Source organism: Dermacentor andersoni, chromosome 4, assembly GCF_023375885.2.
Source record: "Dermacentor andersoni chromosome 4, qqDerAnde1_hic_scaffold, whole genome shotgun sequence".
Lineage (NCBI taxonomy): Eukaryota > Metazoa > Arthropoda > Arachnida > Ixodida > Ixodidae > Dermacentor > Dermacentor andersoni.
Genome location: NC_092817.1, coordinates 2,381,991 through 2,406,116, shown reverse-complemented (window position 1 = coordinate 2,406,116; position 24,126 = coordinate 2,381,991). Strand labels below are relative to the sequence as shown.

General features: G+C 45.8%; 1 protein-coding gene across 2 annotated transcripts in view; it reads right to left on the bottom strand.

The window, feature by feature from the left end:
- LOC126535883 (fat-like cadherin-related tumor suppressor homolog) overlaps positions 1 to 24,126 on the bottom strand; it is a 517,574-nt gene that overhangs the window by 291,164 nt on the left and 202,284 nt on the right. For both annotated transcript variants that reach the window (XM_055073317.2, XM_050182731.3), the window contains exon 17: positions 12,131 to 12,430. In XM_055073317.2, coding sequence (XP_054929292.1) covers positions 12,131 to 12,430 — 300 coding nt within the window. The remainder of the gene's footprint in view (positions 1 to 12,130; positions 12,431 to 24,126) is intronic.

The window sequence follows — 24,126 nt, the reverse complement described above, 5'->3', positions numbered from 1 at the left end:
CCGCACGCAGCACACAGAAGAAAATTTAAAAGAATTTATTTACATGATCGCAGCCTATTCTGACCGGATCAGTGGCAAAGCATCAGAATAGGAAAAGGTGGACTGCATGCTGCAGCAAATGCACCCGCGACTTCAAAACTTGGTAGAAAGCAAACAGTTTGCCAATCTTGCATAGTTGGCTAAGGCCATTATATCCCACCAAGATACAGCCATCCTACCATTGAGACCAGCTGTACGGACTGACCACTCGAGCTATAAGGCTACCTCTCGCAACGCTATCACAGGGATACCAACAGCGCAACTCCGGGGATTTACCTGCCGTTGCTGCGGAGGTGCGGGTCACCTAGCTCATGTTTTCCCCTCAGGTCAGTGTACCCGCCCACCCGCTGTTGCAAATGCAACAGAATCGGGCATTTCAGATCGCAGTATCCAGGAAACCGGAGGCAGCAGATTCCACCCTGACAGGAGCCTATGTGACTGCGCTATAGTAGCAGTATCAGCCGGCAGGAAGGAGCCCCTCTTGATGGTATGGATCAGGAAGGCTATGTTCCAAGCCCTAAGGGATCTAGGATCAAGAATGAGCTTAGTTGGAATGCCGGGGGCAAATGTAGCAGAGGAGAAAGGCGTAAAGTTCAGTACACAGGTGCATGCACCCCTCCTGACAACAAGTTGGTCCCAGTCACAGGTGATCCCAGTCCCAGTGCACCTGTAAGATGCAAGCTCTGTCCAGTTAACGATAAGAAGTAGAAAATTATCTAAGGCGGCGTACACGACCTCCTAGAGCAGGGTTTTATAAGGCGAAGCAGCAGCCCTTGGACTAGCGTCCCAGTGTTCATCGCGATGAAGTCTGGAGGTTACTGGCGCGCTGTAGACTACTGTGGGAGTCGGGAGTCAAGGTCTCGAAGTCTGGTATCACATGGAGGGCCGCTCTCTAGCCTACGCCGCCAGTGTGTTTTGTTACGAGTAGCTGGCTTACACTACCAGGGTGTCATACGGAGGCTTAGCGAGTCCATGTCATCGTCCGAGCTTTCTTGATGAGGGCTACTTTTTTCGTGATGATTACGAGTTCAAGAAGACGCAGAAATGAAACGGGGGGCTTATTCACATAGGAGAGGTTAACTTATTTATAGAACAAGGGATACTCTTACTGGCCAGAGCACAGAGTGCAGTACATCATTCTCGTAGCATGAGCTACATGTCAAAGCAGACTACATTTTCTGGGAGAGAACACCAGACCAGCTGAAAAAGTCCGCTTTTAAAACAGTCATCTTCCCTAGTGACTGTGTCTCAGCTATTTGCAATCATCAAATCGTTTGCAAAATCCCAACTGCAACATCGCACTGTTCCACCATACCCCACCTCCAATGCTGCGCGATTGCCCCCGCATACGAGGCAACCACGTGGCAATTTGAAAACCTGAAGTTGACACAGTTTCCATGGAAGTCTTCGATGTAGGCCCCTTGCATCAATTAGTGGGTTCTCCGTGACGGTCAGCTTTTCAGGGTCAGGAGACTCGCCTTCGTGGTCATTACTGTTTCCACAGAGGGCAGCGGTTGTTGTCGCCATGAAGTGAACTCCTTTGTTTGCGCGTGACAGTCTATGTTGGGCCTCGCCGCCGTCCGGACAATGCTGGTGGGACGTACTGTTAACTTCACGAAGCTGAAGCGATTTGTCTAAGGAAAGCAGGAGAGGTTCAGAGGTCGCTGCCCCTGCTGGCCGATCGTAACGTTAGCGATCGTTGAACAAAGGAACCAAGGCACCTGCCTACCCAATGCCTCAAATGGACTGGCTGCTAGCACAACTTGGCTGAGCTAAGCAGTTCTTAAGCTTTGATCTCTGCCAAGGGTTTGTCCAGATTCCTGTTTTTGATGCCAACATTATCAAAACAGTCTTTATCTGCCCTCAAGGTATGTTCGAATTCATCAGGATGCCCTTCGGGGTGGCGGATGGCCCAGCAACTTTTCAAACCTTAAAAGGACAGCATGCTATAGGGAATCAATCACCACTTCGCAGTGGCATTTTTAGATGATGTTCTAGTCTACCCATAGATGCTTGAGAGCCCCGTTGAGCAGGTCAGGGTAGTACTGCAACATACTGAAGGCACTGGCCTTATGATTAACCCGGACAAAGTACAGGTGTGCCATCAGTCCCTCAAGTTTTTAGGATACATCCTCTCACCTGAGCAGTGCAGACGAGATGAAAAAAAGGTGTTTGCAGTGCTAGATTACCCAAGACATGGATCAATTAAGCAGTTGCAAGCCTTCCTGGGGCTTGCTGGCTATTATACTGACATGTGTACTTGTCATAACACTACGAACTTCATCCCACACTTCTCACTGACAGTGCAACCACTCACAGACCTTTTGAAGAAGAATGAGCTATGGCAGTGGGCAGAGAGTCAAGAGCAGGCTTTCAAGCTCTCAAGCAATCCTTAGCTCAGGATGCAGTTGTGGGCCTTCCAGATCTACACTGATCTTGCGCGGTTGAAACTGATGCAAGTGGTGTCAGCATTGCAGCTCTATTACTGCAGGCTGGCCCTGATGGACTGCAGCCTGTTTCCTTCATTAGCAAGGTTCTTACAGAGGCCGAAAGCTGTTATAGTGTCCAAGAGTTGGAGTGCCTTGCAGTATTATGGGCAGTGGACCAGTTCAGGCGCCTATCTTGAATTCACCGAATTTGAGATTCACTGTGACCACTTGCCCTTTTCATGGATGTTTAGCACTGACCATCCTTCGCCCAAGGTCACGAGTTGGACGACGTAACACATTAGCTAACATTTATGGGGACGCTCGACTCTCGCACATCTCCTGATGCTTTCCTCGCATGGCTGTCGCGTCTCCTGTAATCTGGCTTTCTTGCACAGCTCAGTTGGTGTAGTTGCAGAATAGCGCAAGGGGGCGCAAGTGTTGCACTGCTAACAATTCCTAACGGCGAGGTCACTCTGCCGCAAAAGGCGCTAGCCTCTTCCTTTCGGCTTGGGATCAGCGGCATGCGCAGACTTTTCACACATCAGCCGGCATCTTTAGCAGGACCGTCCCGAAAAATGCTCACAAGCAGGTCACCAGGATGGAGGAACATGATCGTTAGAATGCACCACCATTCGCAAACGATTAGGTGTTGGTGTCCAGCATGGAGGCAAACATATTCGTTCGATAGTCTGTCATGGTGAGTCGGACTTCCTCACTTCATCAGTAATGATGATGACTAGTGCGGTTTATCGGGGCAAGGGCCAGATGTGGCCAAAGAGCGCCAAGGAAATGATAATGGCTTGTTAATGGTACATGAACAGTGAATTGCGAGTTGCAGATGAAACACAGCTGTATAGAAGCCTAAAAACATTTGTGGAAAGTGCATAAAATGCATGTGTTAAAACTATGACAAATGACATATGCTATGGACAAAGTACATACAGCTAATAACCTCAATATAATGAAGAAGGTAAAATCAGCAATTTGCTTTGTTATACCGAAATTCGACCTTAAATGCAAATAAGTAGAGTTGTCAATCTGTTTTTCTTACACGGAAAGGGGCCGCAGAATTTTCCGAATTATTGGAGAATGGAAAAAAGCAAATTTGAATGAGAAAACAATTCATTTTCATGAATTTTGGAGTTGGTGATGAATGGTACGGTTTCATGCCACATCAACGATATCTTCACATAGGCAGTACGTATTAAGCAAAGCCAGCCATGCTTTTGCGTGCCCTCCGCCCCCGCAGCTGATAGCGTTGCCCACAATGGGACGACGCCGTCATGAAAAGTGCCGGCAGTGAGGAGTGAATGCTTTGTCTGTCACTCGCTCCAATGGGTCACCAAAATTCGAAATTACGCAACTTCAAATACTAAAGGCGTGGGAAGACAGCTTACACGATGCCACACCGTCTCGGCGCACCCACTCTTTGCACGCAAGGCAGATTACCTCTAAAGCAGGGTGCGCAGTTGCATATGCACGGTTGTGTATGCACTCAGCCGCGCTTACAGCCATGCGCAGCCACAGCTGAGATGCATGCCAGAAATCGTGACGCATGACGCGTGCCAACTTACCTGCCCCACTCCTTGCATTGTGGGGATCGCACGCGCATCCCGATATCTCCGGAGTGGCCACGCGGTTATCACGCGATAATCACGTGCTCGCTCGCGGAGGGTAGCGGGGAGAGGGCACCTTCGCCGCTCCCGCTGCTCTTCGCGCCTGGCAGCAAGGCAGCCCAAGGCACCCCGTTCTCTCCTTTCCCTTTCTTGGAACCGGGGAGACTCCCTCTCCGCCGCTCGGGGAGAAGCGCTATTCCCCCGATGCACCGTTGTCTTTAGGCTGAGGAGCTTGCGACAGGCCGCATCTCAATTCAGCCGCTGAGACCGCCGCACGCCGTCCCCCTGTTGCGTTCGGCCTTTGTGAGCGACTGACCGCCCCAGGGCCCGAGCGCGGATCCACTCTGGGTGAGCTGAACTCTTATCAGCCTCTTTTGTGGTTCCCACATTGTGCGGTATTTCGCCCCAGTCGTGCGGAACGCTCCGCCGCTGTGGTTTTGTTTTGTGTTGTATTTGTATGTGTTGTTGCTGTTGTTGTCAGTTGGTATATCTGTACTCTAAGGTGAATAAACACCTTAGGTCGAGACTCACCCTGTCCCCCCTGGCCTGAACCCGCCGTGGTCGCAACTCACTGCGAACCACGGGTTAGGGGTCACAGCTCTGACTGTTAGGGCTGCTGCGAAAGTGCTAGGGAGCGACTGCCGCTCCGCTGGCGCTGTGAGATCCAGAGAAGGGTCAGGTGCGCACGCGCGAACTTGAGTAATACCCCTATATTTGGCGCCCAATGTGGGGATCGCACGCGCATCCCGATATCTCCGGAGCGGCCACGCGGTTATCACGCGATAATCACGTGCTCGCTCGCGGAGGGTAGCGGGAAGAGGGCACCTTCGCCGCTCCCGCTGCTCTTCACGCCTGGCAGCGACGCCGCAGCCCAAGGCACCCCGTTCTCTCCTTTCCCTTTCTTGGAACCGGGGAGACTCCCTCTCCGCCGCTCGGGGAGAAGCGCTATTCCCCCGATGCACCGTTGTCTTTCGGCTGAGGAGCTTGCGACAGGCCGCATCTCAATTCAGCCGCTGAGACCGCCGCACGCCGTCCCCCTGTTGCGTTCGGCCTTTGTGAGCGACTGACCGCCCCAGGGCCCGAGCGCGGATCCACTCTGGGTGAGCTGAACTCTTATCAGCCTCTTTTGTGGTTCCCACATTGTGCGGTATTTCGCCCCAGTCGTGCGGAACGCTCCGCCGCTGTGGTTTTGTTTTGTGTTGTATTTGTATGTGTTGTTGCTGTTGTCAGTTGGTATATCTGTACTCTAAGGTGAATAAATACCTTAGGTCGAGACTCACCCTGTCCCCCCTGGCCTGAACCCGCCGTGGTCGCAACTCACTGCGAACCGCGGGTTAGGGGTCACAGCTCTGACTGTTGTGGCTGCTGCGAAAGTGCTAGGAAGCGACTGCCGCTCCGCTGGCGCTGTGCGATCCAGAGAAGGGTCAGGTGCGCACGCGCGAACTTGAGTAATACCCCTATAGCGTGTGCTTGATTGTGTCAATGCGAGCCCACTCCCCTCCAAGCACAAAGTGCGCAGGGCACAATAGGATCTCATCACACTTGGTCTTTATACGGAGTATGATGCGGCTTCACTTCAGCGGTCACTTATGTCACACTGGGCGTGATTTGAGAGGTGCGTTTGCAAGCATCCACTTCTAACTCAATCATTTGACCATCTGCATCCACGGAAGTTTCCATTTATTGTCTTGGCATTCCTTTCCTAACAAAGCGAAATTCCGTTACATTGAAATCGTGTACAAGCACACTTCATTATATTGAGGTTCTAATTACATGGTGTTCTATGGACAAGAGGTTAGCAAAAGTGAAATACTTCATTATATCTAGAATTTCATTATATTGAAGTTCGTTATATGGAGGTTTAACTGTATTACAAATAGGTGACATACTGAGGTATATTGCTGTAAGTATCACTAATGCCTCAACAGGGCTCTTAAGCAGAAGGACTTGGACACGTGCCACACAAGAAGCTACCATCGCAGCGGCAGCCTCTGGCATGAGGACGTACCACGAATCTCGTGAACTTAAAATGTGCAATAAGTCAACATCACATAAAATGTTTAGAACTGATTTATTGTTGAAAAACGGATAAAGGGAAATGTGCCATCAGTACGCTAGTGGAAAGTACTTTTTCCTTTCAGCTTCTGCTTCCAGACACTCCAACAAGACGTCTCGTGCAGCATCTCGCCTCGTTTACCGCAGAGGGGAGATTTATCGCCAATCAAAAGGGAGGAGTGTGCACCATATGTATGGCCTATCCAAAGTCGGCAGAAAATGACCTCAGTTCGTCATATTTTTATTGTTGGTGGCCACTTTCCTAAACACGGCTTAAGTGGAACTTGTTTGATGTTTGACTATTGCCCTTTCGTTGCCAATAACTTCTGAGGTTTTGTGCAAGAATGATTCTAAGTCTGAGGTAGGGACAGCTATGAAGCAGTTGCCTTTAATCCCCCAGTGTCCAGGCATCCAGCATAGGCACCCAGACATGTTGGTCTGATATGCAGTCAACAACTGAATTTTCAGACGGCCAAATTTTCGGACATGCCTGACATTTCGAACGTCTTTGCGGCACCACCACGAGCCCCATAGAATCAATGTATAAGGACATCTGAAGTTTTGGACGCTCGAACCCCACGCCGTCCAATTTTCCAGACTTTTTGACGCGACGGAAGGTCCTTTGGCTCCTCGCGCAGCGCCCTTGCGATGGAAATCGACTTGCAGCCGAAGCATATCACCGCTTTGAACCACAACTAACCGAATCTAGCCGTCACACACCGATTTGGTCTGGCCAGGCTGGCTATGTTCATCGCCGCAAATGGCCGCACTTCTGCCTCCAGCAAAGTTTCCGGAGCGGCGCTCTTTCGTTTGTTTGCGCAGGCCACGTTTTGGCTAGCGTGGTGTGTGGCTGTGCTGTTGTGTCAAGTGTGCTCTGCGACGCTAGGCCTAGGTGCTTCAACGCTCGTCAGCGAACTCCACTGTTCGCAACTTGAGGATTTCGCTTGCCTTCGATGGCCCCCACTCTGTCTTCGTCGTCCTTGTCGATGGCATTGAACCGCGGAAAGCAGTACCGTACTCACGGAAATAACTTTTGAACAGTTTGTTGACGCTGACAACGAGCTCAACTTCTGCACATAACTGACTGACGAGGGAATTGTCCGTCAGGTTGTGGGGGATTCAGAAGACTCCGATGTTGAAAATGAGGAGCCAATGCCTGCACCGCCTACAAGCGCCGAGTTGACGCGAGCACTGTTGACTCTTTCATCGGTGTACAGTGCTGACATGACCCTTGCTCAGATCGAGGCGAATATGATCGCATGCAACCGGAACGCCGTCCAAACAACAATCAACAAGTTCTTCAAGCCACTGCAGCAATAACACTGGCTGCCCGACGATACACATGTACATAATAAACAGGCAACCGGCAGAGTTTCGGAAGCCTGGTACTTTGCCCTTTACCTCTAGATCCGAAAAAAAAAAAAAGAAAAAAGGTGCGTTTTTTTGCATGCATTCATTTTTTCGGATTGCCTGAATTTTCGGACGTTTTTACGTTCCCTAGAGGGTCCGAAAAATCGGTCATTGACTGTATAGGTCATACACAGTAACGAATAAAAATCAATAGTTACAGGATTCTTATGCTTTTTGCAGAGACACTAAAGCTTTTATGACCCTTAAGGAGTCTGTATATATTATTGCTTTCTATAGTTTCAATTTGTTGATGTGCTTAACTGCTGATAGTACTGAGTAGGCCCCTGCTGTGAAGATACTGGTTTGCAGGTGCAGGATGTTGTATTCTAAAGAAGGCGGTCCGACTGCTGCATAAGCTATACCCGTGCTTGACTTTGATACATCAGTATAGAATTCAGGACATGAGCACTTCTACTGAAGTGCTCATGAATGAAAAGTGCATTTGGGTATGCGCCGCTGGTGCCAGCTTTGTCAATTCAACAAACAATGTGTCACATTCTACAAGTTGCCACTTCCATGGTGGCAAGAGCTTGGCTGAAACTACTAGATGTTTTCAGCAACTTCGATGCTTCAGTCCCTACACAGGTGCACACCGATGCAAGTGGCCATGGAATTGGTGCTGTCTTGGCACAAGTTCAGCGTGGTCATGACCGGGTTATTCCGTACACCAGCCGCCTTTTGTCACCTTCGGAGCGAAACTAATCTATTACCGAGCGAGAGTGTCTGGCTCTTGCCTGGGCAGTTGTGAAATTTCGTCCCTACCTATATGGCTGATCTGTTTGTATTGTTACCAACGATCATGCTCTCTGTTGACTTTCACCTTTAACCCTTTGAAGGTGAATGGCATAAATGTGCGGCGTCACGAAAAAGTCCAAAATAGTCGATGCCGTTTATTTACAGTGTCGTCTGTACGTTTAAAACGCACCAATTTTCAAACTTTTTCTTTTCTGGCAAGTGCTGCCGCTATGTGGGAATACAGGGAATTTTTTTCTCGCGCCTCCCTCTCTCGATTTTCGTTGCATGGTTTTTTTTTTAGAGCTAGTTTGTTCCAGCGCGTCTATATACTACCGCTCGCGCATTGGCGCACGCACGGGCGGGCGGCGGTTTGGGTTTTGTTCCGAGTACAGTTTTGGCTTCTTGTGCTCGCAAAACTGATGGCTATCTCGTTACTAATCGCTCAAAGGGCGGCCGCCTGTTTCTTGCTCGTTTAGTGCTCACAGGGGTAAGCATAGGAAGGATGCCACCATGCATGCGTTTCCTTTTCTGTTTTTTTTTTCTTTTCCTTTCTTTTTTTTGAGACGCGAAAACTAATTGCGTCTGGTTGGCGATAAGAGGAGGATTAACGGAAGTTTGTCACACGTTTTGCTTTTTTGATGGGCACACAACCACACAGTTTTCTTGAGTGCACTCATCTACACAGTTTGATTACGCTATGGACATAAATATTAGCGTAAGAGCAGGAACATTTGAGACTTGTGTGCGCATATTCTAAGCCTTATGTGTACAACAATGCATAAGATATTTAATTCTTATAAGTTTATTTCGTTTTTTTTTTTATTGCTGTTATTCATGAATAAACAGTAGATATATACCTACGCAAAATATTTTCTTCTCCCTTTACGGTCACCCTAGAAAAATTACGGTAAATTTTTTCGAGATAGGTCCCTCAGAAGAATTGGAATCTGCAATAAAAAATATCGACCCTGGGCGTTCGCATATGGCGAAAAAAATCGACCCTCAAAGAGTTAAAAGACCCCACAGGGAGGCTTGGACGATGGGCTTTGCGGCTGCAGGAGTATTCCTATTCGGTGGTTACAAATCAGGGTGCCAGCACACCGACACCGACTGCTTGTCCCGTTAATTTGTAGACACCTAAAACGTCGACAAGAGGGACGCTAAAAAACAGCGACGCTTCCTGCCGGGTATCTTCAACCCCTTGACCTCCCAACTGGGCCCTTCCTTCGAGTGGGTTTCGATCGTCTCAGTCCTTTTCCCGAGTCCAAGTATGGATACAAGTGAATCGCTGTGGCTACGGATTACACAAAGCACTGCACCATTACCTGAACGCTTCTGCCCAGCTGCGCAAGTGACGTCACGGATTTCTTCCTCTGCGACATTATTTTTGTGCATGGTGCCCAACGACAGCTGCTCATGGGCCGTGGTCGTATCTTCCTTTCCCAAATCATTGCCGACATTTTGCAGTGTTGCTCTACCAAGCACAAGCTCACTACGTCGTACCATCCTCAGGCCAATGGTCTGACTGAGCAATTGCATCGAACCATCACCGACATGCTGTCTAAGTACGTTTCACCAGATTACCGTAACTGGAACGTGGCACTACTCAATGCCACGTTCGCCTACAATTCTTGATGCCACGAAACTTCCAATTATTCGCTGTTTTACCTGTTGTTTGGTTGCGACCCTGCATTGCCCTCGGACTCTTCACTTCCCTCTGCCAGTGCCTCAAGGAGCGAATATGCCCGCGACGCCAATGCCCATGCTGACCACTTGAGGCAGCTTGCCCGTACTCGTTTGTTGGCATCACAAGAAAACCAGAAGCGTTTCACCATGAGTGGCACCACAACGTACACTTTTCACCAGGTTCTCTGTACTACTTTGATCCCCTATCCATCGAATGGAGCTCGAAAAAATTCCTTCTTTGCTACAAGGACCCTTACCGTGTCCTACATCAAGTGGCCAATGTCACCTATGAGATAGTCCTCGTCAGCTCTACCAAGTCATCTGGCCTGGCCTAACCTCACCTGAGGTTGTTCATGTCACATAGCTAAAACCTTATTACCACGCTCTGCCTGAGGGTCCTGTTTGATGCACCGGAACAGTGCTTTTTCTGCCAGTGATCGAGTCACGATGAAGTGAAAAAGAGAACAACGATGGCCCCGAAGATGACGAAAAGTGGACACAGCCTGGCTGGGCTCCCTGCCATCTCCGCAAACATTCTCTGTATGTAAATACATATCGTAAATAGTTTTCTATGCGTAACGATACTGTAGCAGCCTTTTTTAACAGCTTGCCTAATGTTAACTGGTACTCACTGTATTGCTGGCCATACTGGTGCAGGAATGATTCTTTACACATTTGTTTCTGTCTAACTTGTGAATGTGTGCCCGATTTTGTGCTACTTAGCCCGATCCTGTCATGGTGCTTAACGTAAGCTGAGCCATTGGATGGCTGAGTATTATAGGAAAAACGATCTCAGTGGCTAGGGTCACGAGAATACAAACGGCGAGTTAATGAAAGTGAACGGACGTGATTGGGCTATGTAAGGTAGTCAGGGTACAAATATGGGCCAATCAACGACAGCAATGCCCAGCCTCCTTACCGAGTGGGACCCGGGACTTACCATGATTCACGGAGGCGATTGCCACAGTAATCCACATAGCCCAAGGTGCTATTCTAAACATTACACATGCATTACAAATCTTTATTTGAGAGTGTAATCATCACAGCAGTTGAATGTGCCCTCACCCCACCTATGCATTAGTATTTCTATGACAGTCTCACACTGAAAAAAACCAATAGGAGCTTGTCACAGGTGCATGTGTGTGGTGGAAAATGTGGAGGAAAAGAAACGACACAGTGCTCCCATGGTTCTTTTCTCATTTCATTTCGCTTAGGTGCTAGCAGGGCTTTTGTTTTGCTCACCTGTCATTACTTTTGTAGCAAAACCCATGCTCCTGAGCGTGTCATTTGATAACAAGCTCACTTAGTGGCAATTAATGCAGAGCCAAATACTTCTGAGTTAAAGGGTATTTGATGCTGCATAACAATGCATCTGTTGGTGAGATAGGACATAGTAGGAATGATCAACTTTATAAATTATTAAACTTGCACAAGCTGACACACACGTCACATTTGGTTGCCCTGCAAATGACACATCTGTCTGCACTTGTTCAAGGTATTTTGAGACTTGCGAGGAACACAAAAGCACCTTCCTTTCTCGATGCTAACAAGTAGCCTTGAAGTCTAGAAGCGTACGGTGAGGGGCTAGTTGGTATGACATAATGCGAACAACGAAAAACTGCGCAAAAAAAGAACAAGACAGAGAAAGAACCACACCTGCGCCTGTGTCGTGTGGTTCTTTCTCTGTCTTGTTCTTTTTTGCGCAGTTTTTCGTTGTTCACATAAAGTAGCCTTGAATGTGTTTAAGCCATTTTTTTTTCTCTGAATACAAACATAGTAAACAACAATAGAGACGTCACATGGGTGACAGGTGAAGCCAGACAAATTCTCTCATAGGAAGGCAGGTGCACAATCGCTATGTCTAATAAAGAATGCTTTGAAAGAGCAAGCTAATCCAGCGTTCTCCGCTGGCTTGAATGTTATGGCATCCACATTGTGCTTTTATCATTTTTTTTCTGTACATTGTTTGCACCTCTGTCTCTCTCCATGCAAGCTTTCTGCACTGGCTTGCCACCCGTCTATCAAGGCACAAGTTTCTTCAGACCGATGCTATATAATATGAAATGCTGAGGGGGGGGGGGAGGGGGAGAGGTCTTCTGGAGTGCCCACAGCTTGAGCAATGTACCTGAGAAAAAAAACAAAAAAAACAATGACTCGCACCTGTGCTGCTATTGATTCGGAAGTGCAGTGCACAGTCACGGCTGCGAATTGCATACGTCAGTTTGCTTCCCGGGTCTGGATCTGTGGCCGACAAGTGCGCCACTGGTGCACCGGGTGCCAGGTTCTCGGTCACCGCTGCCTCGTACACAGCCTGGCTGAACCGAGGCGAGTGCTCATTGCTGGCCAGCACCACCAGCCGCAACTGCGTGTAGCTCTGGTACACGCCATCCGTGACGGAAATGTTGAGCTCACAGCCAGCTGGAGGCCAAGCAGGGGCCACACTGGACACTGTCACCACTCCTGCAATGTAAGGGCATGCAACCAGATGAGGCACAGCATTAGGCCAGATGTCACCAAAGAGCGCCAAGGCCATGATTCAATACAGATGGCTGCATTAGTTGTCTAAAGCTCTCTGGCTGTATAGAGGTTTAAATATATACATATTAGGGGCGCGCGACTAGTGATTTTTCCAACCTAATCAAATACGAATCTAACAGTGCCAGAATCGAATCAAACATAACATAATTACTAAATTATAATAGTTATTAAATTAATAGTTACTAAATTATAAAATGTTGCTCACATCCCAGTATTGTTAAAGCTAGCAAGTTTATGTCATTACATAGTATGTTATGAACCGTTATTAAAAATTATACAGAAATTCTGAGAATTTTCTACAAATGTGTAAGCATTCTTTGGCTTGACCGTTACTTAGCTTTTGATTTTGTTTCCTAAATTTCTATTGGCCCACTTCGAAATTTCAAGTTGGCTCAGCCCCAAAGATCATGTCGGCCAAACGCCAAACTTCAGTTGGCTCACACCCAAATTTCAAATTGGCCCGTCCGCAAATTTCAAGTTGGCCCACCCCTACCATAGTATTCCCCATGCATATTCTGTGGAGCCCTATGTATCCCTTTTGGTAAGGTTTAACACTATTCACATAACGGACACAGTTTTGCTAACAAATTTTCTATGATGAACTTTTCTTTTTTTCATTTTCCCTATCACTTATAAAGCTACCAATCGTCTACATTTACACTATTATAACAATTAAATGTCTTAACTTCACAAGTTACGCATTTCTGTGCAGATACAAGGCATTACACTTTTCACATGACAGACCGATTTTGCTGAGGTACTCACCAAAGAATGCTTAGGCATTAAAACACAAATGGAGCATTAGGAGCAAACAAGTAGTTTTTTTGCATACATATGCCTCTTCAGAGAGTGCATATGATCGCTGTATAGCCTTTAAAGTATGGCTACCTAAGCGATGTAGCCTAGACCACTACACAAGTTCTCACATTTTACGTCTATAATGTGTCCACGAGGATGAAAATTTACCGCACTTTTGCTTCCATTTTATGTTAATAGGACGCTTTAGCTCGATGGTTCCTACCTAAATACATGGGAAAGGAGAAATCGTTTTTATTTTTGGAAACTACAGCACCAAATTTGATGAGGTTTGTTGCATTAAAAGAAAAAGTTCCAATCTAGGGACTGCTGGAAGCGGATATTTTATTTAGGCCGTTGATTTTATAAATTGACAAAAATTAAAATTTTTCAGAAAATGAAACTATCAAGTTTACAACTCTGTAACTGAGCAATGAAAAATGATATCGCAATTCTGTAAATTGCATCTAATAGCGCATCTAAAGCACACAAATTTCATATATTATGCTGAAATCCACCACTAATATGTGAGTAGCAATTTCGCAAATACTTTGTAAACACTCTAACAAATCCATGTAAGATATAAATTATTATATCAAATTTGTCAGCTTTGAATGTTCTGACATATGCAATTTACAAAATGGCAATATCTGTTTTTGATGCAGAGGGACAAATTTGCAAACTTTGGGCTTCCATTTTTTTAAACCCATAATTATATAAAAATCATTGTAAAATTTTTCAGGCCATAAATCAAAATTCCACTTGTAACATTCACAAGAATTTAACTTTTTCTCTTAAATGCCAAAAATTTTAAGAAAAGTGGTCTAGAGGTTATCTCAGAAAATCATTTCTATGTTTTATGTGTATTTTAATACGGAGCGTTGGAGTTGGGGCCGGGTTCAAGCTTTCTGTGCGCAGTTGATGTTTTGAAATATTCGAAATGTATTAGAAAAATATTCGCATTTATGAATAGTGAACATTTGATTTGAAGACTGAATCAAATAGGAGACTATTCGACTTGTTATTCGAAAGTTACGAATATTCATACACCCACAATATATTACCGCCAAAATAAGAGCATGCAGAACATGTGCGAAATCTTTTTAAATCTGCACATTGATACAAATGCAAACTTTGTGCACTGTCATATAGTTGTAGAAAAGTGCTGTAACTTCATCACAGCTCTTGTACTGAAGAGGTTAGAAGCCAGTGCTAAAACTATTTCACCACATTTGCAGCTACAACCACCTTGCAGAGGATTACGCTGCAAACTAACTTATTGCATAATTTATTCATGCTGTGTCTACATGCTTTAAAAAAGCTATAAGTACTTTAGTGCTGAAAAACAATTCTCAACTGGGAACAATGCTGGGAGTAGCAGGGGTGGAAGCATCTAAGGCAGTTCTGGAGCAGCTCTGGGAGCAGCAAGTATGGTACCTTGGAGCAGGTTTGGAGCATAAATTGTACATTCTGGAGCAGTAGATACGCATTATGGAGCAGCTTTGTAAACGGAAATATGAGAGAAATACAGGCATATGAAGAAAACATGTTACTTATTTGACTTTGCAGAACACCATTAGGTTACGGCAGAGCAGTTCTGTGGAAGCCCACAAGGCGAGCAAAATTTATGACAGAAAAATTTTCATCCACCCGACTGTAGCATGAAGGTACAAAGGAAACCCATACAGGCTTCTTAGAAGCCATCAATAAATTATACACTGGATGCGCAAATTAAATATGGCCAAGAAAAAAATAAAGAAGGGCTTTCCATGAACAACGCCCACTATATACTGATAGACTTGTGTTGATGTTTGTAGTTTCTTTTTTCATCATGAACAAGCAACTGGTATACCATCTTAATGAACTAACATTTATTACATTACTTATCCAATAAGGTGCGAATGCAAAGGTTGTGGAATACACCAAGAAATTGCCAATAACAGTGTACTATATAGCAACCTAGGTCTTGCGTAGGCCTTTTTTCCGACAACAACAACAAAGAAAAAGAAAAAAGCCTGCAAAATGTTTTTAATGTCCACGTGACTTGTCCCCGCACCAGTAACAAAAGAAATCTATTAGCAATATTATGAATGTGCAAACCTGGGTCACGGCCTTGTAACGGTTAGCTTTCCGAACCGTTACAAGATCTCGCTACTTCACATTCGATAAGAATCGAAAAAACTGCTGACGCAATGAGAAAAAAGCATAGCCGCTCGCTCCCAATGCCCCTATTTTATAAGGTTTGCATAAAGATCAATACAATCTTTAGTGCTCAGAAGCATTATCATGGCTTTAAGCTTTATCGTGTTTTTTTTATTGTTATTATTTATTTCACAGGCTTTCTTTTTAGTCAAAAAAGTCATCACAAGTCATAGGTTCTCTTAAATTCTGTTATCTGTCATTTGTCAACATCCTCCACAATGATTTAATTGACATCTCAACAATTAGGCAAATTTATAAATTTAGCTAATTAAATGCATTTGTGCACAATGAACAAGGAATATTCACGGTGGTCACCAAGAACAACACCCATCTTGGTACAGTGAATGCTGTTCACCTAGTCATCATCATCATCATCATCATCATCATCATCATCATCATCAGCCTAGTTACGCCCACTGCAGGGCAAAGGCCTCTCCCATACTTCTCCAACTACCCCGGTCATGTACAAATTGTGGCCATGTTGTCCCTGCAAACGTCTTAATGTCATCCGCCCACCTAACTTTCTGCCGCCCCCTACTACGCTTTCCTTCCCTTGGAATCCAGTCCGTAACCCTTAATGACCATCGGTTATCTTCCCTCCTCATTACATGTCCGCCCCATGGCCATTTCTTTTTCTTGATTTCAACTAATATGTCATTTACCCGCGTTTGTTCCCTCACCCAATCTGCTCTTTTCTTATCCCTTAACGTTACACCTATCATTCTTCTTTCCATGGCTCGTTGCGTCGTCCTCAATTTCAACAGAACCCTTTTCGTAAGCCTCCAGGTTTCTGCCCCGTAGGTGAGTACTGGTAAGACACAGCTGTTATACACTTTCCTCTTGAGGGATAGTGGCAACCTGCTGTTCATGATTTGAGAATGCCTGCCAAACGCACCCCAGCCCATTCTTATTCTTCTGGTTATTTCAGTCTCATGATCCGGATCCGTGGTCACTACCTGCCCTAAGTAGATGTATTCCCTTACCACTTCCAGTGCCTCGCTACCTATCGTAAACTGCTGTTCTCTTCCGAGACTGTTAAACATTACTTTAGTTTTCTGTAGATTAATTTTCAGACCCACCCTTCTGCTTTGCCTCTCCAGGTCAGTGAGCATGCATTGCAATTGGTCTCCTGAGTTACTAAGCAAGGCAATATCATCAGCGAATTGCAAGTTGCTAAGGTATTCTCCATCAACTTTTATCCCCAATTCTTCCCACTTCAGGTCTCTGAATACCTCCTGTAAACACGCTGTGAATAGCATTGGAGATATCGTATCTCCCTGCCTGACACCTTTCTTTATTGGGATTTTGTTGCTTTCTTTGTGGAGGATTACGGTGGCTGTGGAGCCGCTATAGATATCTTCCAGTATCTTTACATATGGCTCATCTACACCCTGATTCTGTAGTGCCTCCATGACTGCTGAGGTTTCGACTGAATCAAATGCTTTTTCGTAATCAATGAAGGCTATATATAAGGGCTGGTTATATTCCGCACATTTCTCTATCACCTGATTGATAGTGTGAATATGGTCTATTGTTGAGTAGCCTTTACGGAATCCTGCCTGGTCCTTTGGTTGACAGAAGTCTAAGGTGTTCCTGATTCTATTTGCAATTACCTTAGTAAATACTTTGTAGGCGACGGACAGTAAGCTGATCGGTCTATAATTTTTCAAGTCTTTGGCCTCCCCTTTCTTATGAATTAGGATTATGTTAGCGTTCTTCCAAGATTCCGGTACGTTCGAGGTCATGAGGCATTGTGTATACAGGGCGGCCAACCTTTCTAGGACAGTGTTCCCACCATTCTTCAACAAATCTGCTGTTACCTGATCCTCCCCAGCTGCCTTCCCCCTTTGCATAGCTCCCAAGGCGTTCTTTACCTCTTCCGGTGTTACTTGTCGGATTTCAAGTTCCTCTAGACTATTCTCTCTCACCTTATCGTCGTGGGTGTTACTGGTACTGTATAAATCTCTATAAAACTCTTCAGCCACTTGAACTATCTCATCCATATTAGTAACAATATTGCCGGCTTTGTCTCTTAATGCACACATCTGATGCTTGCCTATTCCTAGTTTCTTCTTTACTGCTTTTAGGCTTCCTCCGTTCCTGAGAGCCTGTTCAATTCTATCCATATTATAGTTCCTTATGTCCGCTGTCTTACGCTTGTTGATTAACTTAGAAAGTTCTGCCAGTTCTATTCTAGCTGTAGGGTTAGAGGCTTTCATACACTGGCGTTTCTTGATCAGATCTTTCGTCTCCTGCGATAGCTTACTGGTTTCCTGTTTAACGGCGTTACCACCGACTTCTATTGCGCACTCCTTAATGATGCCCATAAGATTGTCGTTCATTGCTTCAACACTATGGTCCTCTTCCTGGGTTAAAGCCGAATACCTGTTCTGTAGCTTGATCCGGAATTCCTCTAGTTTCCCTCTTACCGCTAACTCATTGATTGGTTTCTTATGTACCAGTTTCTTCCGTTCCCTCCTCAAGTCAAGGCTAATTCGAGTTCTTACCATCCTATGGTCTCTGCAGCGCACCTTGCCGAGCACGTCTACATCTTGTATGATGCCAGGGTTCGCGCAGAGTATAAAGTCGATTTCATTTCTAGTCTCACCATTCGGGCTCCTCCACGTCCACTTTCGGCTAACCCGCTTGCGGAAAAAGGTATTCATTATCCGCATATTATTCTGTTCTGCAAACTCTACTAATAACTCTCCTCTGCTATTCCTAGAGCCTATGCCATATTCCCCCACTGACTTGTCTCCGGCCTGCTTCTTGCCTACCCTGGCATTGAAATCGCCCATAAGTATACAGTATTTTGTTTTGACTTTACCCATCGCCGATTCCACGTCTTCACAGAAGCTTTCGACTTCCTGGTCATCATGACTAGATGTAGGGGCGTAAACCTGTACAACCTTCATTTTGTACCTCTTATTAAGTTTCACAACAAGACATGCCACCCTCTCGTTAATGCTATAGAATTCCTGTATGTTACCAGCTATGTTCTTATTAATCAGGAATCCGACTCCTAGTACTCGTCTCTCAGCTAAGCCCCGGTAGCACAGGACGTGCCCGCTTTTTCGCACTGTATATGCTTCTTTTGGCCTCCTAACTTCACTGAGCCCTATTATATCCCATTTACTGCCCTCTAATTCCTCCAATAGCACTGCTAGACTCGCCTCACTAGATAACGTTATAGCAGGCACGTACCCAGGGGGGGGGCCCCGGGGGGGTCCGGGCCCCCCCCGAAATCAAGTGGCATACCCCCCCCCCTCCCCACCCACGCCCCCACTGCTCACACATTTCTAAAGCGCCGCCAGATCAATGTTGAGACTTGGCATCTGTTCATCGGTCAGCATTATGCTGCCTTTTTCACTCCTTTTAGATGGCAGTAGTTATCGGCATCTCTTGTAATGTGAAGGACAGTTTTCTCATAGATTCCGCACCCGCACGATTAACTCGAGATGCGTTCAGTTGTCACCATCTATTCAACCGTCACGCGCATAGCTGTTGCTTTTGTTAGTTCAACCTTCTTTGTTTAGGCTGATCCTGGGACCTGGAGAAGGATGCGGCTGTTACTCAGCTGGTCTGTACTCTCATGGAACGAGTTGCTGCCGGAGAAAACGCCAATTGCGTTTAACTTCTCCCTTTGCTTCATTATTTCCTTGAGTTACGGCTCGCCGCGACGCTGGCAGATGCCCGGAACCATATACACGTGATATGGGTTATATAAGGTGGGGAAATAAAATAATGTGAAAGAGCGTCCATCATGAAACCCTGCAATGACCCTTAAACCCATAAGCAAGATGACTGTCGCCCGTTACCTCATCTGTTTTTCCCTAATTGTATAGCACTTTTCGTGCAAAATTGGCAACCGGAAACAAAAATCGCAAGGAGTTGAGAAATTAAGCGGTCTACTAAGGGAGAGAGCCATGGCAACAACCAAACTGCAAGCAAAAGCGAATAATAAAAAAGTTAACCGCTGTTTATGAGAATATTTATGGATCAACATCTTTTTATTTAAAAAGGAAGTAGAGAAAACGCCGCCGCCGAAAGTGGAGAACAATTACTTGTTTTGAATGACGCTTCTACAGTTATCGGTCGAACCGCCTCACGTAGCCACTTCTCTGCTCTGCTTATGTGGGTGTTTTTCTAACCTTTTGCGGTGAGCGCAGTACGTCTAGAATCGCAGAGTCCTGCGCTCTACGCGGTTGTATGGGACTGGCGGCCGCACAGCGTTACGCAATTCGCGGAACTGTCAAAACTGGTCAACAAGGCGAAAATAACTGATATTCGAAACTATAACATGAGAAAGACTGAAGAAGCCGTAAAAAATTAACGCAGCCTGAAATCAGTAAAAAAGAAACCTGGCATAGGACAAACCATGATGTATGCACTAAAGGATAAGAAGTATAATATCATCAGCAATCCCGAAGATATAGTAAAAGCAGCGGAAAAATTCTAAGCTGACCTGTATACAGTACCCAGAGGAGTCACGATACCTCACTTAGAAACAGTAATGAACAGGATACGGAAACTCTCCTATAACTAGTGATGAGGTCAGAAGGGCCCTGCAAGACATGAAACGATGAAGAGCGGGAGGAGAAGGTGGAATAACAGTCGATTTAATCAAAGATGGAGGAGACATAATGCTTGGAAAACTGGCGGCTCTTTATACGAAGTGTCTATCGACTGCAAGGGTCCCAGAAAACTGGAAGAATGCAGATATTATACTAATCAACAAAAAAGGAGACGTTAAATAATTGAAAAATTATAGGACCATTAGCTTGCTCCCAGTATTATATAACATATTTACCAAAATAATCTCCAATAGAATAAGGGCAACACTGGATTTTGTCAACCAAGGGAACAGGCTGGCTTCAGGAAGAGATACTTTACAATGGATCACATCCATGTCATCAATCAGGTTATCGCGAAATCATCAGAGTACAATAAGCCTCTCCATGTGGCTTACATAGATTACGAAAATGCATTTGATTCAGTAGAGATACCAGCAGTCATAGAGGCACTACGTAATCAAGGAGTACAGAACGCTTACGTAAATAGCTTGGAAAATATTGCTACATGCGTGTGGTATTTGTTTGTTTGAACGAGGCGCGTGGGCGCCATCACTCCAGAAAAGAGGAGGAAGAACGAACTGGGCTCGCACTGTGAATCTAACCGGTCAGCGCTGCAACCGTTGTTGTAAATATAATCTGTAAATAGTTTCTCGTCTTACTGACTCGTCCTTCGCGTAAAAATATCTACAGAGGTTCTACAGCTACCTTAATTCTACACAAGAAAAGCAGGGAGATACCTATAGAGAAAGGGGTCAAACAGGGAGACACAATTTCTCCGAAGCTATTCACTGCGTGCTTAGAAGAATTCAAGCTATTAAACTAGGAAGGCTTAGGACCAAAGATCGATGGCAAATATCTCGGCAACCTTCGGTTTGCGGATACATTGTTCTATTCAACAACAATGCAGACGAGTTAAAACAAATTATTGGAGACCTTAACAGAGAGAGTGTAAGAGTGGGGTTGAATATTAATATGCAGAAGATGAAGATAATGATAAATAGCCGGACAAAGGAACAAGAGATCAGGATCGCCAGTTGGCCACTAGAGACTGTGAAGGAGTACGTTTACCTAGGTCAATTAATCACAGGGAACCCTGAACATGAGAAGGAAATTCACAGAAGAATAAAAATAGGTTGGATCGCATACGGCCGACATTGCCAGCTCCTGACTGGAAGCTTACCATTATTATTGAAAAGTAAGGTGTGCAATCAGTGCATTTTGCCAGTGCTGACATATGGGGCAGAGACTTGAGAGCAAGTTAAGGACCGCGCAAAGAGCGATCGAACGAAGATTGCTAGGCATAACGTTAAGAGAGAGAAAGAGAGCGGTTTGGATCAGAGAGCGAACGGGTATAGACGATATTGTAGTTGACATCAAGAGGAAAAAATGTAGCTGGGCAGGTCCTGTAATACGCCGGTTAGATAACCGTTGCACCATTAGGGTTACAGAATGGGTACCAAGAGAAGGGAAACGCAGTCGAGGACGACAGAAGACTAAGTAGAGCGATGAAATTAGGAAATTCGCGGGCGCTAGTTGGAATCGATTGGCGCAGGACAGGGGTAATTGGAGATCGCAGGGAGAGGCCTTCGTCCTGCAGTGGACATAAAACAGGATGATGATGATGATGATGATGATGATGATGGAGGTGGTGGGCCCCCCCCGAAAAAAAATCCTGGGTACGTGCCTGCGTTATAGCATTAAACGTTGCCAGGTTCATATTCCAATGGCGGCCTGTCCGGAGCCAGGGATTCTTAGCACCCTCTGCAGCGTCGCAGGTCTGACCGCCACCGTGGTCAGTTGCTTCGCAGCTGCTGGGGACTGAGGGCCGGGGTTTGATTGTTGGGTTCATATAGGAGGTTGTGGCCAAGTACTGCACCAGGGTGGCCAATCCTGCTCTGGTGAGAGAGTGCGTTACCGGTTCTGGTCACCGGGATCAGGCCGCACTCCAGGCCTGTTTGTGCAATTTTCTGAACACACGTTTTTTTTTTTTTTTCCGGTGGAGAATTGTGCGGCACCGGGATTTGAAACACGGGCCTCTTGCACGGGAGGCGGATACTCTACCGTTCCCGCAGGAGTTAAATTAAAGATTAAATTATGGGGTTTTACGTGCCAAAACCACTTTCTGATTATGAGGCACGCCGTAGTGGAGGACTCCAGAAATTTCGACCACCTGGGGTTCTTTAACGTGCACCTAATTCTAAGTACACGGGTGTTTTCGCATTTCGCCCCCATCGAAATGCGGCCACCGTGGCCGGGATCCGATCCCGCGACCTCGTGCTCAGCAGTCTAACACTATAGCCGCTGAGTAACCACGGCGGCTCCCGCAGGAGTTGTACGCCTCATTTAACCTACAGTGATGCCCTATTTGATCAGTCAAGGTGGACCAATCTGAGCTCGGTTACACCGCACGGATGGCACTCGGCTAGAGAACCTGGTATTTATGACCTGCACATGTGTGGCCATCCATAATTGAAGATATATATGGTTCTTCTTTTTAGGAGGGTTCCCGTACAGTGGTAAAATAAAGAAAAAGACATCAAAAAGAAACAAAGTAAAAAAAAGAAAGAGAAAGGGGAAAGGAAAAGGAACATAACAGGCGATTTGAACTCGTGACCGTTGGATGTTGCACGGAAAGATAGCTCAGTCGGTTGGTTCGTCAGGCCCAAGGTTACTTTCAAGCGCCATAGCTCCTGCTCCGAGCCTCATATTTACGTGGAAACAGACTGATGTTGTCCGCGATAGTCGGTTTTTGCTGATTCCGAGTGGTTGGAAGGCATACTTTCTTGGAAAAATGGCTGCCCGAGGAGAAGAGCGAACTCAAGCGGCTTTAGAGACTAGGAAAACTGCCTTAAAATATTTAGACTTGAGGGAAAGCTTCGTTAACAAACTATAACATGGCAATCAGCACTCGAATACGACGAGAGAAATTATTGAGACGTGGAAAATTTCCTTGAAATAAATATGGTTTGCGAGACAATTGCTTGTAAGTATTGAACCTCTTAAAAGATGAGGGGGAAATATGCGCTCACCGAGAGGGCATCGTCTGCACGGGACCACCACCAGGCACCTTACTGAGATGGGGAGGGCTCTGCGGGCCGGACACAAAGCCTCCCCTCTCCGCCGGCCAAGAGGGGCAAACGCACTTTCCGATCGCTCAAGGTTGCGCGGACATAGTATAACTCTAGCGTCTAGGAACAGCTTAACCAGGTGCGCGGGCGGCACGCATAGCGTGGGAAGCTAGCCGCCAGAATAACTATCTCAAGGACTGCTGCTGACGAGGGCGAAATACCTTCGTGTAATTATAATAACCCTAATCGGGCTACTTTCGAAAGAAAAAAAAGGAAACGGCCCAGAGGGCTATACTACGAGAGCTATGACTGATAATTTTCTATGTATGTATATATATATATATGTATATATCATCTCATCTATGGTATCGCATGCGCGCGCTGTTGCTTTGTCTCTGCGTGTAGTAGTTAAGAGAGCAAGTTTAAGGGCGGAGAAGAAGGAAGGAAAAGGAAGCAAAATTGCAGCGCCGTGGTTTTTAAAGCGCACCCGTGGTAGCGAAACGGAAGGCGATATAAGCGTGCGTGGCCATGATACGCACACGACAAACTGCCTTAAAACATTTATACTTGAGGGAAAGCTTCGTTATCACACGATAGCACAGCAATCAGCACTCGAATATAATTTACCCTACTAATAATTGTAAATATTCATCTCATCTGTGGGATCTAATGCGCGCGCTGTTGCTTTTAGCATGCCCAGAATGTATGGAAGACTCTGCATGTAACTATATTCTCAACAATACTACTCAGCTCTTTGCACCACAGTTTCATATAAGCTACCCCTCTTGGTCAGACGCAAATGTGAGTACGACTGCTCAGTATGTGCCCCTGGCCAGGTAATATTACTAGGCAAAAATGTGCCTCTCATGGATCCTTAAAGATGTATTGCTCCAATGTAAATACCATCTAATATTAACTAAAAAAAATATTGGTGTAGCATTTTGTTACACCGACATTTACTTGGGATTCATTTGTACCA